General features: G+C 42.0%; 1 protein-coding gene across 1 annotated transcript in view; it reads right to left on the reverse strand.

The window, feature by feature from the left end:
• The window catches only part of srrm4 (serine/arginine repetitive matrix 4), a 294539-nt gene extending 279080 nt beyond the window's left edge, over positions 1-15459 (reverse strand). Inside the window, exon 1 of the mRNA XM_068006294.1 lies at positions 15329-15459. Within this exon, the coding sequence (XP_067862395.1) occupies positions 15329-15459 (131 nt within the window). The remainder of the gene's footprint in view (positions 1-15328) is intronic.
• Positions 15460-16468: the final 1009 nt, after the last annotated feature.

A 16468-nucleotide genomic window follows, 5' to 3' on the forward strand; every position in this document is an offset into this window, starting at 1 on the left:
TCATTCAGGATATTTATAAAAGGTAGCCTGTCCTTCAAAAGGGCTCCATGAGCCGTTGCAATTTAATTTACAGACTCATTCGAACACTGTTGCAGAGGTAGTGTCCTCGAAATACGTATTATCATGGGTGTGCAGAGAATAATGTGCAGTGATGAGGAAAGGCTAAGGAAGCCCAGCTCAATTTTCTTTGGATGAGAGTCTTTGAGATGATCCAGTTGAAGCTTTCAAGATTACGAAGGGGTTTGACAAAGGCGACCTGGGCAAATTGTTCCGCGCTTCAAAAAATTTAAATAGCAGGGGACACACGTTAAGGATTAGAAAACTGGAGTAAGAAGGAGGGGTCATGAGGGATTCTTTCACCTTGGAGTAATCACCTTGTGGAGTACGTTACCATGGAATCCTTCAGGTGATTGATTTGATGGATTCAGGCGACAATTAGGTCACTGGATAAAGAAAGATTGGAGGGATGTGGTGAGACGACAGGTAGGTGGGGTTGGTCTATGAAAAAGGATGGGTTTGTTGTTCCTAATGATCTTTGTTCAATAAAAAGTCTTATGTTCGAATGTAATATAACCGACAATGGAGGATATAATTTTGTAACCAATAATATTTGCCGCTCTTGGGGCCTGAAACTCCTATTTTAATGGAAAACGGAAGTTCTCCTGTGCAATTAATGATCAGCTAATGAGTCACAGAAACCCCATGGATTTGAAAAGTACAGTTTCTGAGAACGCGATTTCCTTAGTGTGTCATTAATTAGGGAGAAAACATTCTTCCATTTACTTAACGTTTAAACTTTTGGGGTAGTTTTTAGTCAATATAAGACAAAAGCTTAAAACCCTCCTGAAAGTAGGGTTACTTTATGTAACACTTTCCCCGTCACACTTTACTGATAACACCCTTATTGTTATAAAGCACAGTATCCTCCAGCATACCATGACCATTGCTATGAGACATCTGCTAGTGTGTGTGTGTGTGTAATAAAAGTGCTGAAAGTTGACTTTCCCTGGCAGCTGATGTAACCATAATACATTTTCAGAGGAGGCTGCCCCTGGCTATCTGGCACTTAGCCTTTGTGAAAAATGTTCCAGTGTAGTGGCAGCAGCCCATACTGTAATGCAGAATCTGCGACATTTAAGTAGTTAATTGGAATTAGAAAAAAATGGTGTTTAATTTTATCTCGAGGATAAAACCTTAAATTTTTGGATAGATGATAACCAGTAGGGTTGAGAATTTGGATGCCTCCAAACTTCATATCCAAAAGGTCAGCAGCTCAAATGCTTTAACATGATGCACGTCAGGGATACAGACTGGTTGCTGAAAAAGAAAGAGCTTACTCTACACTATTAGGAGCTGGTGCACAAGCTGCCTCTACACTCACTTGGATGCATGCTGCCTTGAGAGTATTGGAGAGGCAACCTACTGCCATGAAATCGCTCACATTTTGCCAATAGACTGGCAGAGAATCCACAGACATATTGTCACAAGGCTGCTAGGGAGAGAGATATTTTGTCACTAGACTGCCAGGAACTCAAAGACAAGCTGCCACTAGGTGTCAAGTATCAAGGACTCAGTTACACACTAGTTGTAGACTATCAAGGAGTTGGAGGCAAACTCTCACAAGACAACTCAGCAAAGTATATATTGGCACTAGACCGCCAAGGAGTCAGATGCATATTGTATCCCAGTCTGCCAAACATTGAACACATGCCCTGCCCTAGACTATCAAAGATCAAACTCTTTATTTATCTCCACCCATTAGATCGTCAGGAATTGAACTCCTAGATGACACTAAGGAAAGCAAATGAAAAGTCCCTAAACCACTGAGAAGAATATATATTTTGTAAATTGCCCTCAGTTTTAAGCAATTCTCAGACATCACATTCTGCCAATATAATAGGTTGTGCAAAGGGCAAGCAAATCAAATCGAATTGGCCAGATTCAGGTTTCGCTGAAGAAATCTGAACCAGCACAACTAGAATCATTTTGTTTCAATATTTTGGGTTAAGTTTCATCCTTAATATTCAGCTCACAAAAAAGGTTTCTACAATATTTTGGCCTCATTTTTTTTAACTTTAGAATATGTAGGTTTTTAAAAATATTTAAACATTTGTAGCTTAGACCTTAGCATTCTGATCTTTTACATCTGGGAGCTAAGTTTGAACCTAACCTGGATAGACAGGATGAAAGGTTCCTCTCTGCCACCCATATGAAGTGATTGACCAGTCTCACTTTATTTTCTATTCGCTATAATTTAGTACAAATTGCCAGTTTTGCTCAAAAGGCTGATATGGGAAATGAAAATGACACACTGATGCAGTGGGGATGAGTTGTGAAATAAGGCACATTGTTAGGGCTGGATGGAGGAGCTTTACTTTGCATCTGATTCAAGTTATGCATGAAATGAGAATGCTTGACATTGACTCAAAAAAGTAGAAAACTGTCCAGTGCAGAAATACTTCAACAGTAAATGGGATTGAGCAGCTATGGGACATGGTACATTGAAGATATACGATGGGTAAAATGGGGGAACTCAACCTCAAGTTTATCAATTGGGCAGCTGTGACACTGGGTACATTGAGGGTATACAGGAGGGTAGAATGGGAGAAATTCAAACAAATTTAGAAACATAGAAACATAGAAAATAGAAGCAGGAATAGGCCATTCAGCCCTTCGAGCCTGCTCTGCATTCAATATGATCATGGCTGATCCTCTATCTCAATACCATATTCCCACTCTCTCCCCATACCCCTTGGTGCCTTTTGTGTCTAGAAATCTATCTAGCTCCATCTTAAATATATTCAGTGACTTGGCCTCCACAGCCTTCTGTAGTAGAGAATTCCACAGGTTCACCACCCTCTGAGTGAAGAAATTTCTCCTCATCTCAGTCCTAAATGTCCTACCCCGTATCCTGAGACTGTGACCCCTCGTTCTGGACCCCCCAGCCAGGGGAAACATCCTCCCTGCATCCAGTCTGTCTAGCCCTGTCAGAATTTTATATGTTTCAAAGAGATCCCCTCTCATTCTTCTAAACTCGAGTGAATACAGGCCGAGTCGACCCAATCTCTCCTCATACGACAGTCCTGTCATCCCAGGGATCAGTCTGGTGAACCTTCGCTGCACTCCCTCTATGGCAAGTACATCCTGTCTTAGCTAAGGAGACCAAGACTGCACACAATACACCAGATGTGGTCTCAAAAAGGCCCTGTATAATTGCAGTAAAACATCCTTGCACCTATACGTAAATCCTCTTGCCATGAAGGCCAACATACCATTTGCCTTCCTAACTGCTTGCTGCAGCTGCATGTTTGCTTTTTGTGACTGGTGTACAAGACACCCAGGTCCCTTTGTACATCAACATTCCCCAATCTATCACCATTTAAATAATACTCTGCCTTTCCGTTTTTCCTTCTGAAGTGGATAACTTCACATTTATCCATGTTATACTGCATCTGCCATGTATTTGCCCACTCACTCAACTTGTCTAAATCGCCTTGAAGCCTCTTTGCATCCTCCTCACAACTCACAATCCCACCTAGTTTTGTGTCGTCAGCAAACTTGGAAATATTACATTTGGTTCCCTCATCCAAATCATTGATATAGATTGTGAATAGCTGGGGCCCAAGCACTAATCCCTGTGGTACCCCACTAGTCACTGCCTGCCACACCGAAAAAGATCCATTTATTCCTACTCTCTGTTTCCTGCCTGTTAACCAATTATCAATCCATGCCAGTATATTACCACCAATCCCATGTGCTTTAATTTTGCACACTAACCTCTTATGCGGGACTTTATCAAAGGCCTTCTAAAAATCCAAATAAACCACATCCACTGGTTCTCCCTTATCTATTCTACCAGTTACATCCTCAAAAAACTCCAGTAGGTTTGTCAAACATGATTTCCCTTTCATAAATCCATGTTGACTTTGTCTAATCCCGTTGATATTTTCTAAATGTCCTGTTATCACATCCTTTATAATAGACTCTAGCATTTTCCCGACTACTGATGTTAGGTTAACAGGTCTGTAATTTCCTGTTTTCTCTCTCCCTCCTTTTTTAAATAGTTGGGTTACATTTGCCTCCCTCCAATCTGCAGGAACTGTTCCATAATCTATAGAATTTTGGAAGATGACAACTAATGCATCCACTATTTCCATGGCTACCTCTTTTAGTACTCTGAGATGCAGATTATCAGGCCCTGGGGATTTATTGGCTTTCAGTCCCATTAATTTCTCCAGCACTATTGTTTTACGAATACTAATTTCCTTTAATTACTCCTTCTTACTCGTCCCTTGGTTCCCTAGCATTTCTGAGAAGTTATTTGTGTCCTCTTCCGTGAAGACAGAACCAAAGTATTTGATTAATTGCTCTTCCATTTCCCTGTTCCCCATTATTTGACTGGTATGTGTCTCAATTGGTGCTGTAATGGTAAATGTTGTTTTGTGAGTGTGTGAAATTGTTATGTACTATCTATTTGTTACATTTGTAGTCTACTTGTTTTGCTTAAATGTACAACTGGAAAGAACAGATTCAAACCAGTAGGGCAAGGAGGTGGGATAGCTTGGTATGTCAGGGGCACCTGGGACATAGAGGAAGTAGACCCATTTGTACAGGATAAATCCAGACCAATGGCACAGAGTGTTGCAGGAGCCAGAAAGAATGGCTTTGGTTCTACCAACATTGAGATAGAGGAAGTTACAACTCATCTGGAGAGTGCGAAACATCTTCTGATTTATGCTCTACTGATTATTTCAAAACAGTTCAGCCTTCTGTTTGTTTCATTGATCGCTGCCCCACAACGATGTGACATGTTAAGTGCTGAGCCTATTAATATCCAAACATCTCCTTTGACCTCCAATTTAACTATTTCTACATCATTCCTGTAATATTATTTCTTCTAGCGTGCAACACCTTACACTTACACCTTGTATTGTGTTTCATCTGCTGCTGTTCTGTCTATTTACAGGTTTTATCTGGCACCTTTTGTAGGTCCCCGGCTGCTGTTTCTGATTCACTGTTCCCCACCTTCCAGTTTGGTGCAAACTTGACCACCTTGTGGAGGCCCTAGAAATTATGGAGGCAATTTTAACCCAACCCACCAAGCGGTTTGTAAAACAGGCAGCCAACCCTAACCCGCCCGGCGGGTTAAGTTAAAATTATCCCCCTATGTTTCAGGGCTCTATTTAGTGTGGATGTGTGCATGAGGACTGGAGAGTGGCCAATGTAGCACCATTTCTTAAAAAGAGAGACAGGGCTAATCTGAGTAATTACAGGCCAGTTAGTTTAACATCCGTGGTAGAGAAAACTTTAGCGTTTTTGATTAAGAATCAAATCTATATAAAGAGAAAACATTTAAACGTAGCACACATGGATTTCAAAAGGGACGATCATGCTTGGCAAACCTCATTGAACTCTTTGAGGAGGTAGCAGACATGGTGGACGAGTGAAATGTAGTGGATATAGTGTACATGGACTTTAACAAATACTTTGGCAAGGTACCACATGGGAGATTATTAGAGAAGATTAAGGGGCGTGCAATTAGGGGGAGGACAGCAAACTGGATTAAACATTGGTTATTAGGGTTAGGGTTAGGCAGTTGTTCAGAGTGGTTGGAACTGGGTAATGGTGTCCCACAGGGTTGAGTTCCAGGGCCAATTCTGTTCAATGTATGTATCAAAGCTTTAGATTAAGGCCTAGAGGGAATGGTGTTGAAATTTGCAGATGATATCAAAATAGAATTCTTTAGAAGAACAGAGGAAGCTGAGAAGGGATATTGATAAGACGGGGGAATGGGTTAAAAAGTTACGGGTGGAATTCAATGTCAGTCGGTGTGAGGTAATACATTTTAGTAAAACCAAACAACAGTGTGGATGCCCTAACTATAATCTTTCAAATTTCTCTAGATTCTGGAACTGTCCCTCTAGATTGGAAAATTGCACATGTCACTCTGCTTTTTAAGAAAGGAGAGAGAGGGAAACCGAGGAATTATAGACCAGTTAGCCTAACATCTGTTGTGGGGAAAATGCTGGAGTCTATAATTAAGGATAGGGTGACTGAACACCTCGAGAATTTTCAATTAATCAGAGAGAGCCAGCATGGATTTGTGAAAGGTAGGTCGTGCCTGACAAACCTGATTGAATTTTTTGAAGAGATGACTAAAGTAGTGGACAGGGCAATGTCAATGGATGTTATTTATATGGACTTCCAGAAGGCATTTGATATGGTCCCACATTAGAGACTGTTAGCTAAGATAGAAGCCCATGGAATCGAGGGAAAAGTACAGACTTGGTTAGGAAGTTGGCTGAGCGAAAGGCGACAGAGAGTAGGGATAATGGGAAGGTACTCACATTGGCAGGATGTGACTAGTGGAGTCCCGCAGGGATCTGTCTTGGGGCCTCAATTATTCACAATATTTATTAACAACTTAGATGAAGGCATAGAAAGTCTCATATCTAAGTTTGCCGATGACACAAAGATTGGTGGCATTGTAAGCAGTGTAGATGAGAACATAAAATTACAAAGCGATATTGATAGATTAGGTGAATGGGCAGAACTGTGGCAAATGGAATTCAATGTAGACATTGGATCAAAAAAGGATAGAACAGGGTACTTTCTAAATGGTAAAAAGTTAAAAACAGTGGATGTCCAAAGGGACTTAGGGGTTCAGGTACATAGATCATTGAAGTGTCATGAACAGGTGCAGAAAATAATCAAGAAGGCAAATGGAATGCTGGCCTTTATATCTAGAGGACTGGAGTACAAGGGGGCAGAAGTTATGCTGCAGCTATACAAAACCCTGGTTAGACTGCACCTGGAGTACTGTGAGCAGTTCTGGGCACTGCACCTTCGGAAGGACATACTGGCCTTGGAGGGAGTGCAGCGTAGGTTTACTAGAATGATACCCGGACTTCAAGGGTTAAGTTACGAGGAGAGATTACACAAATTGGGGTTGAATTCTCGAGAGTTTCGAAGGTTAAGGGGTGATCTGATCGAAGTTTATAAGATATTAAGGGGAACAGATAGGGTGGATAGAGAGAAACTATTTCCGCTGGTTGGGGATTTTAGGAGCAGGGGGTACAGTCTATAAATTAGAGCCAGACCTTTCAGGAGTGAGATTAGAAAACATTTCTCCACACAAAGGGTGGTAGAAGTTTGGAACTCTCTTCCGCAAACGGCAATTGATACTAGCTCAATTGCTAAATTTAAATGTGAGATAGATAGCTTTTTGGCAACCAAAGGTATTAAGGGATATGGGCCAAAGGCAGGTATATGGAGTTAGATCACAGATCAGCCATGATCTTACCAAATGGCGGAGCGGGCATGAGGGGCTGAATGGCCTACTCCTGTTCCTATGTTCCTATGTAATTATACTCTGAATGGAAGTAAGCTTGGTGCTGTGGAACAAAAGAGGGATTTGGTGGTACAGGTTCATAGGGCACTAAAGACTGCACCTCAGAATGATGAGGCTGTTAAAAAACCTAATGGGATTCTAAATTTTTAGCAGAAAAGATAGAGAATATAAATGCTGAGCCTATGTAAAAGCTTAATAAAACCTCAGTTAGAGTATTGTGTGCAGTATTGAGCTCCACACCATAGGATGAATATTGAGGCTTTAGAGAGATTGCAATGCAGAGTCACTAAAATACAGCCTGGTATGAGGAAAAACAAATACAAAGTAAGACATGAAAAATTGGGGCTTTTTTCATTAGAACAATACAGATTATGGTGCAGTGTGATAGAAATGTTTAAAATTCTGAAAGGATGGGACAGGGTGGATAGAAGCAGACTGTTTCTGGTCATTGAGGGGACTAGAACGAGGGTACATAATTTCAAGAATAAATGTATGAGATTTAGAACAGAGGACAGGAGAAATGTTTTCGCAGAGTTATGAGGCTGTGGAATTCACTTCAAGGGTTAGAGATTGAGGCAGAAACTATATCAATATTCAAGATTGGATTGGATAGGTGGATGAAGGAAAAGGGAATAAAGGGATATGAGAACAGGACAGGTGAATGTGATTAGGATTATTTCCTCATGTGGAGGTAATAAGCCGACACAGACTGAGCCATATGGCCTGCTTCCATATTTTTTTTTATACATTCATGGGATGTGGGCGCCACTGGCGAGGCCAGCATTTATTGCCCATCCCAAATTGCCCTTGAGAAGGTGGTGGTGAGCCGCTTTCTTGAACTGCTGCAGTCCGTGTGGTGAAGGTTCTCCCACAGTGCTGTTAGGTAGGGAGTTCCAGGATTTTGACCCAGCGACGATGAAGGAACGGCAATATATTTCCAAGTCGGGATGTTGTGTGACTTGGAGGGGAACGTGCAGGTGGTGTTGTTCCCATGTGCCTGCTGCCCATGTCCTTCTAGGTGGTAGAGGTCGAGGGTTTGGGAGGTGCTGTTGAAGAAGCCTTGACGAGTTGCTACAGTGCATCCTGTGGATGGTACACACTGCAGCCACGGTGCGTCGGTGGTGGAGGGAGTGAATGTTTAGGGTGGTGGATGGGGTGCCAATCAAGCGGGCTGATTTGCCATGGATGGTGTTGAGCTTCTTGAGTATTGTTGGAGCTGCACTCATCCAGGCAAGTGGAGAGTATTCCATCACACTCCTGACTTGTGCCTTGTAGATGGTGGAAAGGCTTTGGGGAGTCAAAAGGTGAGTCACTCACCGCAAAATACCCAGCCTCTGACCTGCTGTTGTGGCCACAGTATTTATATGGCTGGTCCAGTTAAGTTTCTGGTCTATGGTGACCCCCCACGATGCTGGTGGTAGGCGATTCGGTGATGGTAATGCCATTGAAAATCAAGGGGAGTTGGTTAGACTCTCTCTTGATGGAGATGGTCATTACCTGGCACTTGTCTGGCGTGAATGTTACTTGCCACTTATCAGCCCATGCCTGGATGTTGTCCAGATCTTGCTGCATGCGGGCACGGACTGCTTTATTATCTGAGGAGTTGCGAATGCAACTGAACACTGTGCAATCATCAGCGAACATCCCCATTTCTGACCTTATGATGGAGGGAAGGTCATTGATGAAGCAGCTGAAGATGGTTGGGCCTAGGACACTGCCCTGAGGAACTCCTGCAGCAATGCCCTGGGGCTGAGATGAACTGGGGCCTCCAACAACCACTACCATCTTCCTTTGTGCTAGGTATGACTCCAGCCACTGGAGAGTTTTCCCCCTGGTCCCCATTGACTTCAATTTTACTAGGGCTCCTTGCTGCCACACTCGGTCAAATGCTGCCTTCATGTCAAGGGCAGTCACTCTCACCTCACCTCTGGAATTCAGCTCTTTTGTCCATGTTTGGACCAAAGCTGTAATGAGGCCCGGAGCCGAGTGGTCCTGGCAGAACCCAAACTGAGCATCGATGAGCAGGTTATTGGTGAGTGGTGCTTGATAGCACTGTCGAATACACTTTCCATCACTTTGCTGATGATTGAGAGTAGACTGAGGGGGCGCTAATTGGCCAGATTGGATTTGTCCTGCTTTTTGTGGACAGGACATATCTGAGCAATTTTCCACATGGTGGGGTAGATACCAGTGTTGTAGCTGTACTGGAACAGCTTGGCTAGAGGCGTGGCTAGTTCTGGAACAAAAATCTTCAGCACTACAGCCGGGATGTTGCAGCTTCTATATACCTTGCATTGAGTTTCTGAATACGAGTCATTGATATAAATTTGAGATAGTACCAGTCACAGTGCTGATCTTTGGGCCAGTCCACCCAAAACATTAGGATAGTTCAAATTGCGGTTGGATGGTAGCCTGGGAGTGTTAGGGTATTAGAGGGACCAACGGTCTCATCTTGTCTTTGGCTGTTCTTGTGCTCTGAAAGTGTTTGGCAAACCTTTGATTTGGGGAGGAAAATGAATAGTGAAGATACATCACTGTCTTCATAATAATAACATGATGTGCAAGTGATACGTGTTTTGCTACAATTTACATTATCTCACATTTTTGTATGTAAATGAAAAAAGTGCAAAACATTAATTGATGATGCCACTTTAAGACATAATGATGGATAGGAGCAGGAAGGAACCTAACAAGTGTAAAAACACAACTAATTGCTCATCATAGTTTGGATGTAAAACACATTTGGCAGAATTTTACATTACTTTCCTAGCATTCCTTGCCAATGCCGTAAATGCAAGAAAGCAATTTCCTATAAAAATCAGTGGATTAGGCTGAAAAACAATGAAGCTCTTCATTTTCACCAAATATATCTGTTGGAGTGGACAAATTATCAATCAGTGGGTGGGAAAGCTTAAACGATTTCTGCAAGCAAAATGCTCCCTTTTTGAACATCAAAGAAAACACACTTAAAAGCTGTTCTTTTCACACGAGAACTCTTTTTATCCACTGTAAATGAAGTAATTGCACATTAAAACCCAGAGATTGTATCAGACTAACTGCCTCCTTTAATTATGACAAATGTCTTTCTATGTTTGTAAAACAAGTGCTGCTTAGGTCTACACCAAATCTGGGGACAGACTCCTAACTACATTATTTTATTCCAACAGCTAAGGGTTTGGTTTTCAACCAGAATGCGACAGGTCTTGAGTGCTTTGGATGGGAGAATTTGGCCTTTTCTCTGCTAAAAGGAAGCACCATGAGGTGAAGAGGCATTCCATCTTGACGACAGTTAGGAACAGGCTTCCTTTGAGTCAATCTGCTTAATTCATGCCTCTGCCAGGCAATTACAAAGCAGCACTCATATGAGTTGTAATGAAGTTCATAACCCAGCTCATCCCATTGATCTCGATGGTGCAGGATAAGGGGAATTGAGTAACATCTACATTAAGATACCAGAGGCTATTCAGTGCCTTCCTGTTGGAGTCATTTTATTTACGTGAGGGAGGCTGACTCTTGTGTATGATAAAGTTACGAGTAAGTTACGATCTGTCTCACTTGTAGAAATTGAAATCCTATTTCACAGAGAGGCACTGAGTATTCTGTTTGCCTTATCACTGGACTACATTTTCAGTCCATTGATTATGGCTTAAAATGTAGCCCACTGTTTTTTTTGAGTTTCGAACAATTTTTTAATAAACTTCTTTTGTTTGTGACACAGAAGTAATCTGGAAATATGAAAAACACTTCCTTAGTTACCAGGCCTCATGATAGAGTATATTTTAGTGCAGGGAGGGAGGGGGGACAATCACCTAGACTCTGCTCTCTTGAATCTCCTTTCGGACATTAGGAGATCGGAGATTCACGAGATCTCCTATCTCCTAATAGGAGCAGGAGTGGCACTGGCCTTGACCTTGGAGCACTTTGCTCCTCTGCTACCCTCTCGGCTGAGGATGATGGGTGACACAGGTAACTCAGTTGAGAAGAAGGTAAAGAATTAATTAATGGTAATGACTGAATAATTGTAGGTCCCTCCATGAAAAAATGACCATAACAACTTAACATAGCCAAAATGTCCCAAGGTGCATTATAAAGAGGAGTAAGATTTAACACTGAAGAGTAATTGGTAGAAGAGTTGAGCTGATAACCGAAGTTTGAAGAAGTAGCTTTGGAAGAGGCAGCGGAATGAAGGGTATGAATTCAAAAGAAGGGCTGCAAGAGGTTACTGAGAGCAGAACCATGGAAAACAAGGACAATATGTATAGGTATTTACTGAAATAGAGGGGTCAGCTGTCCATGATGATAAATAACTCACGAGTGACAGACTCCTGACTAGATTATCATCAGGCTAATGAATGTAACCCTTGATCTTGTCTCACTGTTGCCAAGGACATGCAACATCAACTTGCATTTATATAATGCCTTATTCTGCTTCTAATATACTTCAGTGTTATCAATGAAAAAAGAAACAAATTTAGATGAATAATTTTGAAAATTTTACAGCCCAAGAAAATTATCTCAGGCTGGTTAGTGTGTTAATTTGTCATCAGATGTACTTGGCCAGGAATGATTAGTTTCACTGCTATTTCAACACACAAGTATTATACATAGAGTTACATAGTAAATACAGGATGAGGAGACATGGGATTGACTCATATGCAAAAGCAGGTGGCCTGACAGCTCTCAGGTGAAGGAATTGTGAGTGAGTAATGGTTAATGCCATAAGTGGGTTATCAATCATATCTAACAACTCCGCATCTCCTGTTTGCACCACACGGTGCCTGAAAAATTAAATGGAAATTAGACGACGGTCAAAAACAGATAAAAAGCATTCTGCTGTGTTGATTGCAAATTGATTCTGGTGAAGTTACATTCGATTATAATATAATCGTAAAATACAACTAAATATCTTGTGATGTGACAGTATTATGAGTTCAATCAAGCAGGGCTAAGTTTGTTGTTTTTGAGACTAGTAGGTGTTCTACCAGCAGTAAAGGATTAGGAAATCATTTCCACCCCTAAATGAAAGTTGGGTGTACACATGGGCCCTACAATTGCACTGTGGGATAGTAGTGGATGGGCACTTGCTGGGCCTGCTTGAAATTCCTCTCCTCACTATTTTAGCAGATGCGTTAACTCATTTAAAATAAGTGGGTTAATGAAATAGCAGAGAGACAGGAACTTTGAACAAGCACGTTACGTACTTGTACGCTAGCATCATTTCAGGAACTTGTACGTGAAGCAACTTGGGACTGACTCACTTCAGGCACAGGTTCAAAGTCAGTCTCTGGGTTCGGCTGTGCAGACATGCAGGATGGGCCAACTGCACAATGACATCAGGTCACCACACCGCAGGGGGCCTCCATCTGCACAGAGAAGAGCGAGTACCTTGTTAAAGATGGACTGCGGCGTCACCCTCAGCCAGAACCCATCACCGCATCATTGGTATGAAACCCGGTGGTCAGAAGGATGAGTTTTGTTATAATCCAGGCGGGAAAGGTTCACACTTCAAAGTTAAATCTGCGGCTGCAAATATTCTGGGGCGGAACCAGCCTAAATGATCCCTCCATCCCTACTTCAGATCTTAGATTGTGGCAGAACTTAAACCCGTCGCCCAGGAGTGGGAATCAACTTCTATACCGAGCATTGCTCTGTTTGTCTTTAAAAAAGTCTTTATAAGATCTTTTAATATCTTATAAAAACAGTATGTCCTATCTGTCATTTCTTAGTCACTGCGTAGAGGGATGAGGATATTACTAATCACAGCTGTTCACGGATGCCTCAGCAAAGGGCCAAATACTAAGAACTTGTCATCCATTGAAAATGTAATAAATGTGCAGATTTCAATAAAGAACATTATTTTAAAATCCATCAATTACTTAGTGTACAGTACATGCGTGAGAACATTGTGTTCCTACGGTAGGAAAGCTAATTGTAATTCCTTTCATTTTTGTTCAAGTTTGTGCTATGAATGCATAAGGTCAACTCCCCCCCTCACACCCCAGCCACTCCCCCCCTCACGACATGCTACAATTTAAAAAAACTTTTGTGAAAGTCTCTTTTAATCTGCGTCCCTTAAAATCGAAGTTAAGCAGCATCTGTTGAGGGCGAGCAGAAAAGCCAAGCTTAGTATCAGCCTGCAAGCCATCTGCTGTATGCCTGGGCCTCCTCTCACAAAATGAGCTGAATTTTTAATGAAGCCAGGCTGGTAGGAAACAGCTTGTAGATACAATGGCAGGAGAGACCCTACAGCTGTAGCAGTGCTGAAGACAGTGTCACTGTTAAGTCACGATATAAGTGGGGGGTCGGAGAGCCAGCACTAATTGCCAAACTGCGTGCTGCAGGGAGTCTGCAAGCAGATTCAAATGAACTTCCAGTGACATAGCAACACAATGAACATGAACACACACAAACACACACACACACAAATGCATTGATTACAGTACTAGAAAGGAAGAACAACATAGGATGTTCACTGTGTGCATCCTTACTGACTGTTATTGGAATTTATTTATTATTTACCCTGCTTTAATTGTTCTCAGAATTCTGATACTATTGATTTAATGATAAGTAATATTCCATGAGTTAATTATTACATTTATTAATTAGGAATATTAATCCAGAGATACCCTGGACCAGATGCCAATGTTTCCTCTTAAGTTAAAGATTTCTGTGAAAACTCCAACTGCGCCTCAAGAATCTTAACACAGACCCATTTTCACTTTAATTCTTTCTCTATTATGAGTACTTTGCGCTGGTCACCTCAAACTGAATCACACAAGACTCTGTTTTCCTGAGCTGAACCTTCCCTATAACTCAACCCAAACCATGGGAAAAGGGAATCTGTTGGCAAAATTACTTCCAACATTAGGCTATTTCTTGCTAAGCTTCTCCTGCCACCCTTAGTGTGGGGCAGTAGAAGGGAATTAAACCAGCCAGTAATCAGGTTTGTCTTATAATCCCGACTCAGATAATAGTGCAAAAAAGCTGAAAGGCAAGTGGAAGCAAATTTTGTTCCTTCCCGAGCTTGCGTTATGATATTGTGTACCTTTCTCAATTTTTCAAAGCTGTGCGTTTGACTGTGTCTGCTGTTACTTTATACAATGTGTTGTTTGATCTGAAATGAATGGTTATATGTTGTTGTCATTGGAGACACGTTGTAAACAGTTTGATGCATCTCGGCTGGTTAGCCCGGTATGATACAATAGTTTAAACACACAGAAGAATCCCTGTTCATACAGGATTACCATCTTTCCACGGTCTAAATTGATCTCTATTGTAACATGCGGACGGCCATGAGTATATACTAATCATAACCAGTTGAAATTTAGCTTCCTATATTTTTTTAACCATTCATCGAAGCCTTCAATCTTCAAACCTTTTGATGAAATCCAGTTTATGAATAACTCTGTCATATGTTCCTGTCATGCTTCCTATTATTGGATTTCATTCATTATTTTTGTTAAACTCCAGCTCAACCTTCAAGGATAAACAATCGGACCTACTGTGACTATCAATAAGGCTCTTACTTAAATCATAGACCTCGGCTAATAAAGCTTTTACACGTTAAAAATACGGTCAGTCCGAGAAGAAAATATGATGAACTTTATTCTCCTAAAAATATGACCACGTGAATTGAACTTGTGAAGTATTCTTGTCCTTTTTTTCGATATCCTTTGTGCTTATCTATGAGGATGATAGCTTCCACTCTGGCTTCACTAATGCTTTTCATTGTCACTCCCTGAGTGTCATTGCTTGTCTAGTCTGAGCCTTCCCGCTAGCAGTACAATGGACAGGGAAAGCAGGCTTATCAGGATAACAACAGACAGTTCCAACAGGCAGAGTGAATGAGCAGCTCCAGTACCTAGGTTAGCGCTAACTATAACAGATGGTCAATTAAATCTACAACAGCCTGCCGATGTACCCATGGCCTACAACATTCTGACCTTTCTTTTCACAAAAGGAAAAATGCACACTTACTTGCTCAGAGTCTTCCGGGCTGTGATGCTGGCGACGATGATGCTCTCCGGGCGCGGGGTGGCCACTGCCTTGAAGGTTCCCTTCCAGAACTTTTCGAAGAGCTGCTTCTCGCCTTGCTGCACGCTGGTCATGATTTACGCGCTGATCTTCCAGAGGATTTGCAATGAGGAGAGATAGGAGCTTTGTGTGGAGCTCTGTCGCTCGCACACAAACATATACACACACAAGCACGCTCTCAGGCAGCTGAGGAAAGGGAGCTGTCCAGCTACTGAACCTTTCCACCTCTCTGTTCTATTGGAACTGTCGCACAAAGACAGTTTGCCCTCGGTGCTGGAGTGTCCCACTCTGTCTCCCTCTATCTCTCCTTCGAGACGGTTCAGCCAGATGCGATGTCGATCTACAGCAGTTACTATAAAAGGGATCAAACCAATTTATAATCAAAGAGAAAGCTGTTTTACCAGGTAATCACCAGTGGACTTGGAGCCATTGCTACGCTGTCCAGGGCTTAGCAGTTGTAACTAAACTGACTGCTGTCAGAAATGGGCAACGAGGTTCTTGAGAACACAAAAGCAGCAGCAGTGTGCATGCAGCGTCTAAGCTGTTCCCTTGTTTTGTCTCATTTAATCTGTGACGTTGGAGCGGGGATGGTCAGCTGAGTACAACGTCTCTTCCCCTTCTCCCTCCCGCCCTCCCCTCTCTCTCTCTCTCTTTCCTTCCGACAAAAAGCAAAGCCTGCTGCCTGCTTTATCTGCATAACAAAAGGCTGCAGGTTCCTGAGAGCAGGCCTTGCGTGTGCCTGACACAATGGCCTGCAGCTGCATTTACAAGCAATCCAAAACATTTCAGGCCAAAGAGACTGGCAGAAGGAATAAGTGGCGGAGGAGTTCTCCTTTGTCGAAAGGCGTTCCTTTAGATTTGATAGAAAATTTTGTCCAGTTGCTGTTGCTTTCTGTCCAGAACTCACAATCTGCACAATGAAAACTCTCTGGTATTGACATGGAGTTTATGTTTACATGTTGCTGGTATTGAATTGCACGACTAAACCCATCGGATCATCTTGTAGTAACTGCTGTAAATTACTGTCAACTATAACATGCGGAACGCACAACAATTTTCATCATGGCTTACTCAAAGTATTGC

Source organism: Heptranchias perlo, chromosome 25 (assembly GCF_035084215.1).
Source record: "Heptranchias perlo isolate sHepPer1 chromosome 25, sHepPer1.hap1, whole genome shotgun sequence".
NCBI classification, from domain to species: domain Eukaryota; kingdom Metazoa; phylum Chordata; class Chondrichthyes; order Hexanchiformes; family Hexanchidae; genus Heptranchias; species Heptranchias perlo.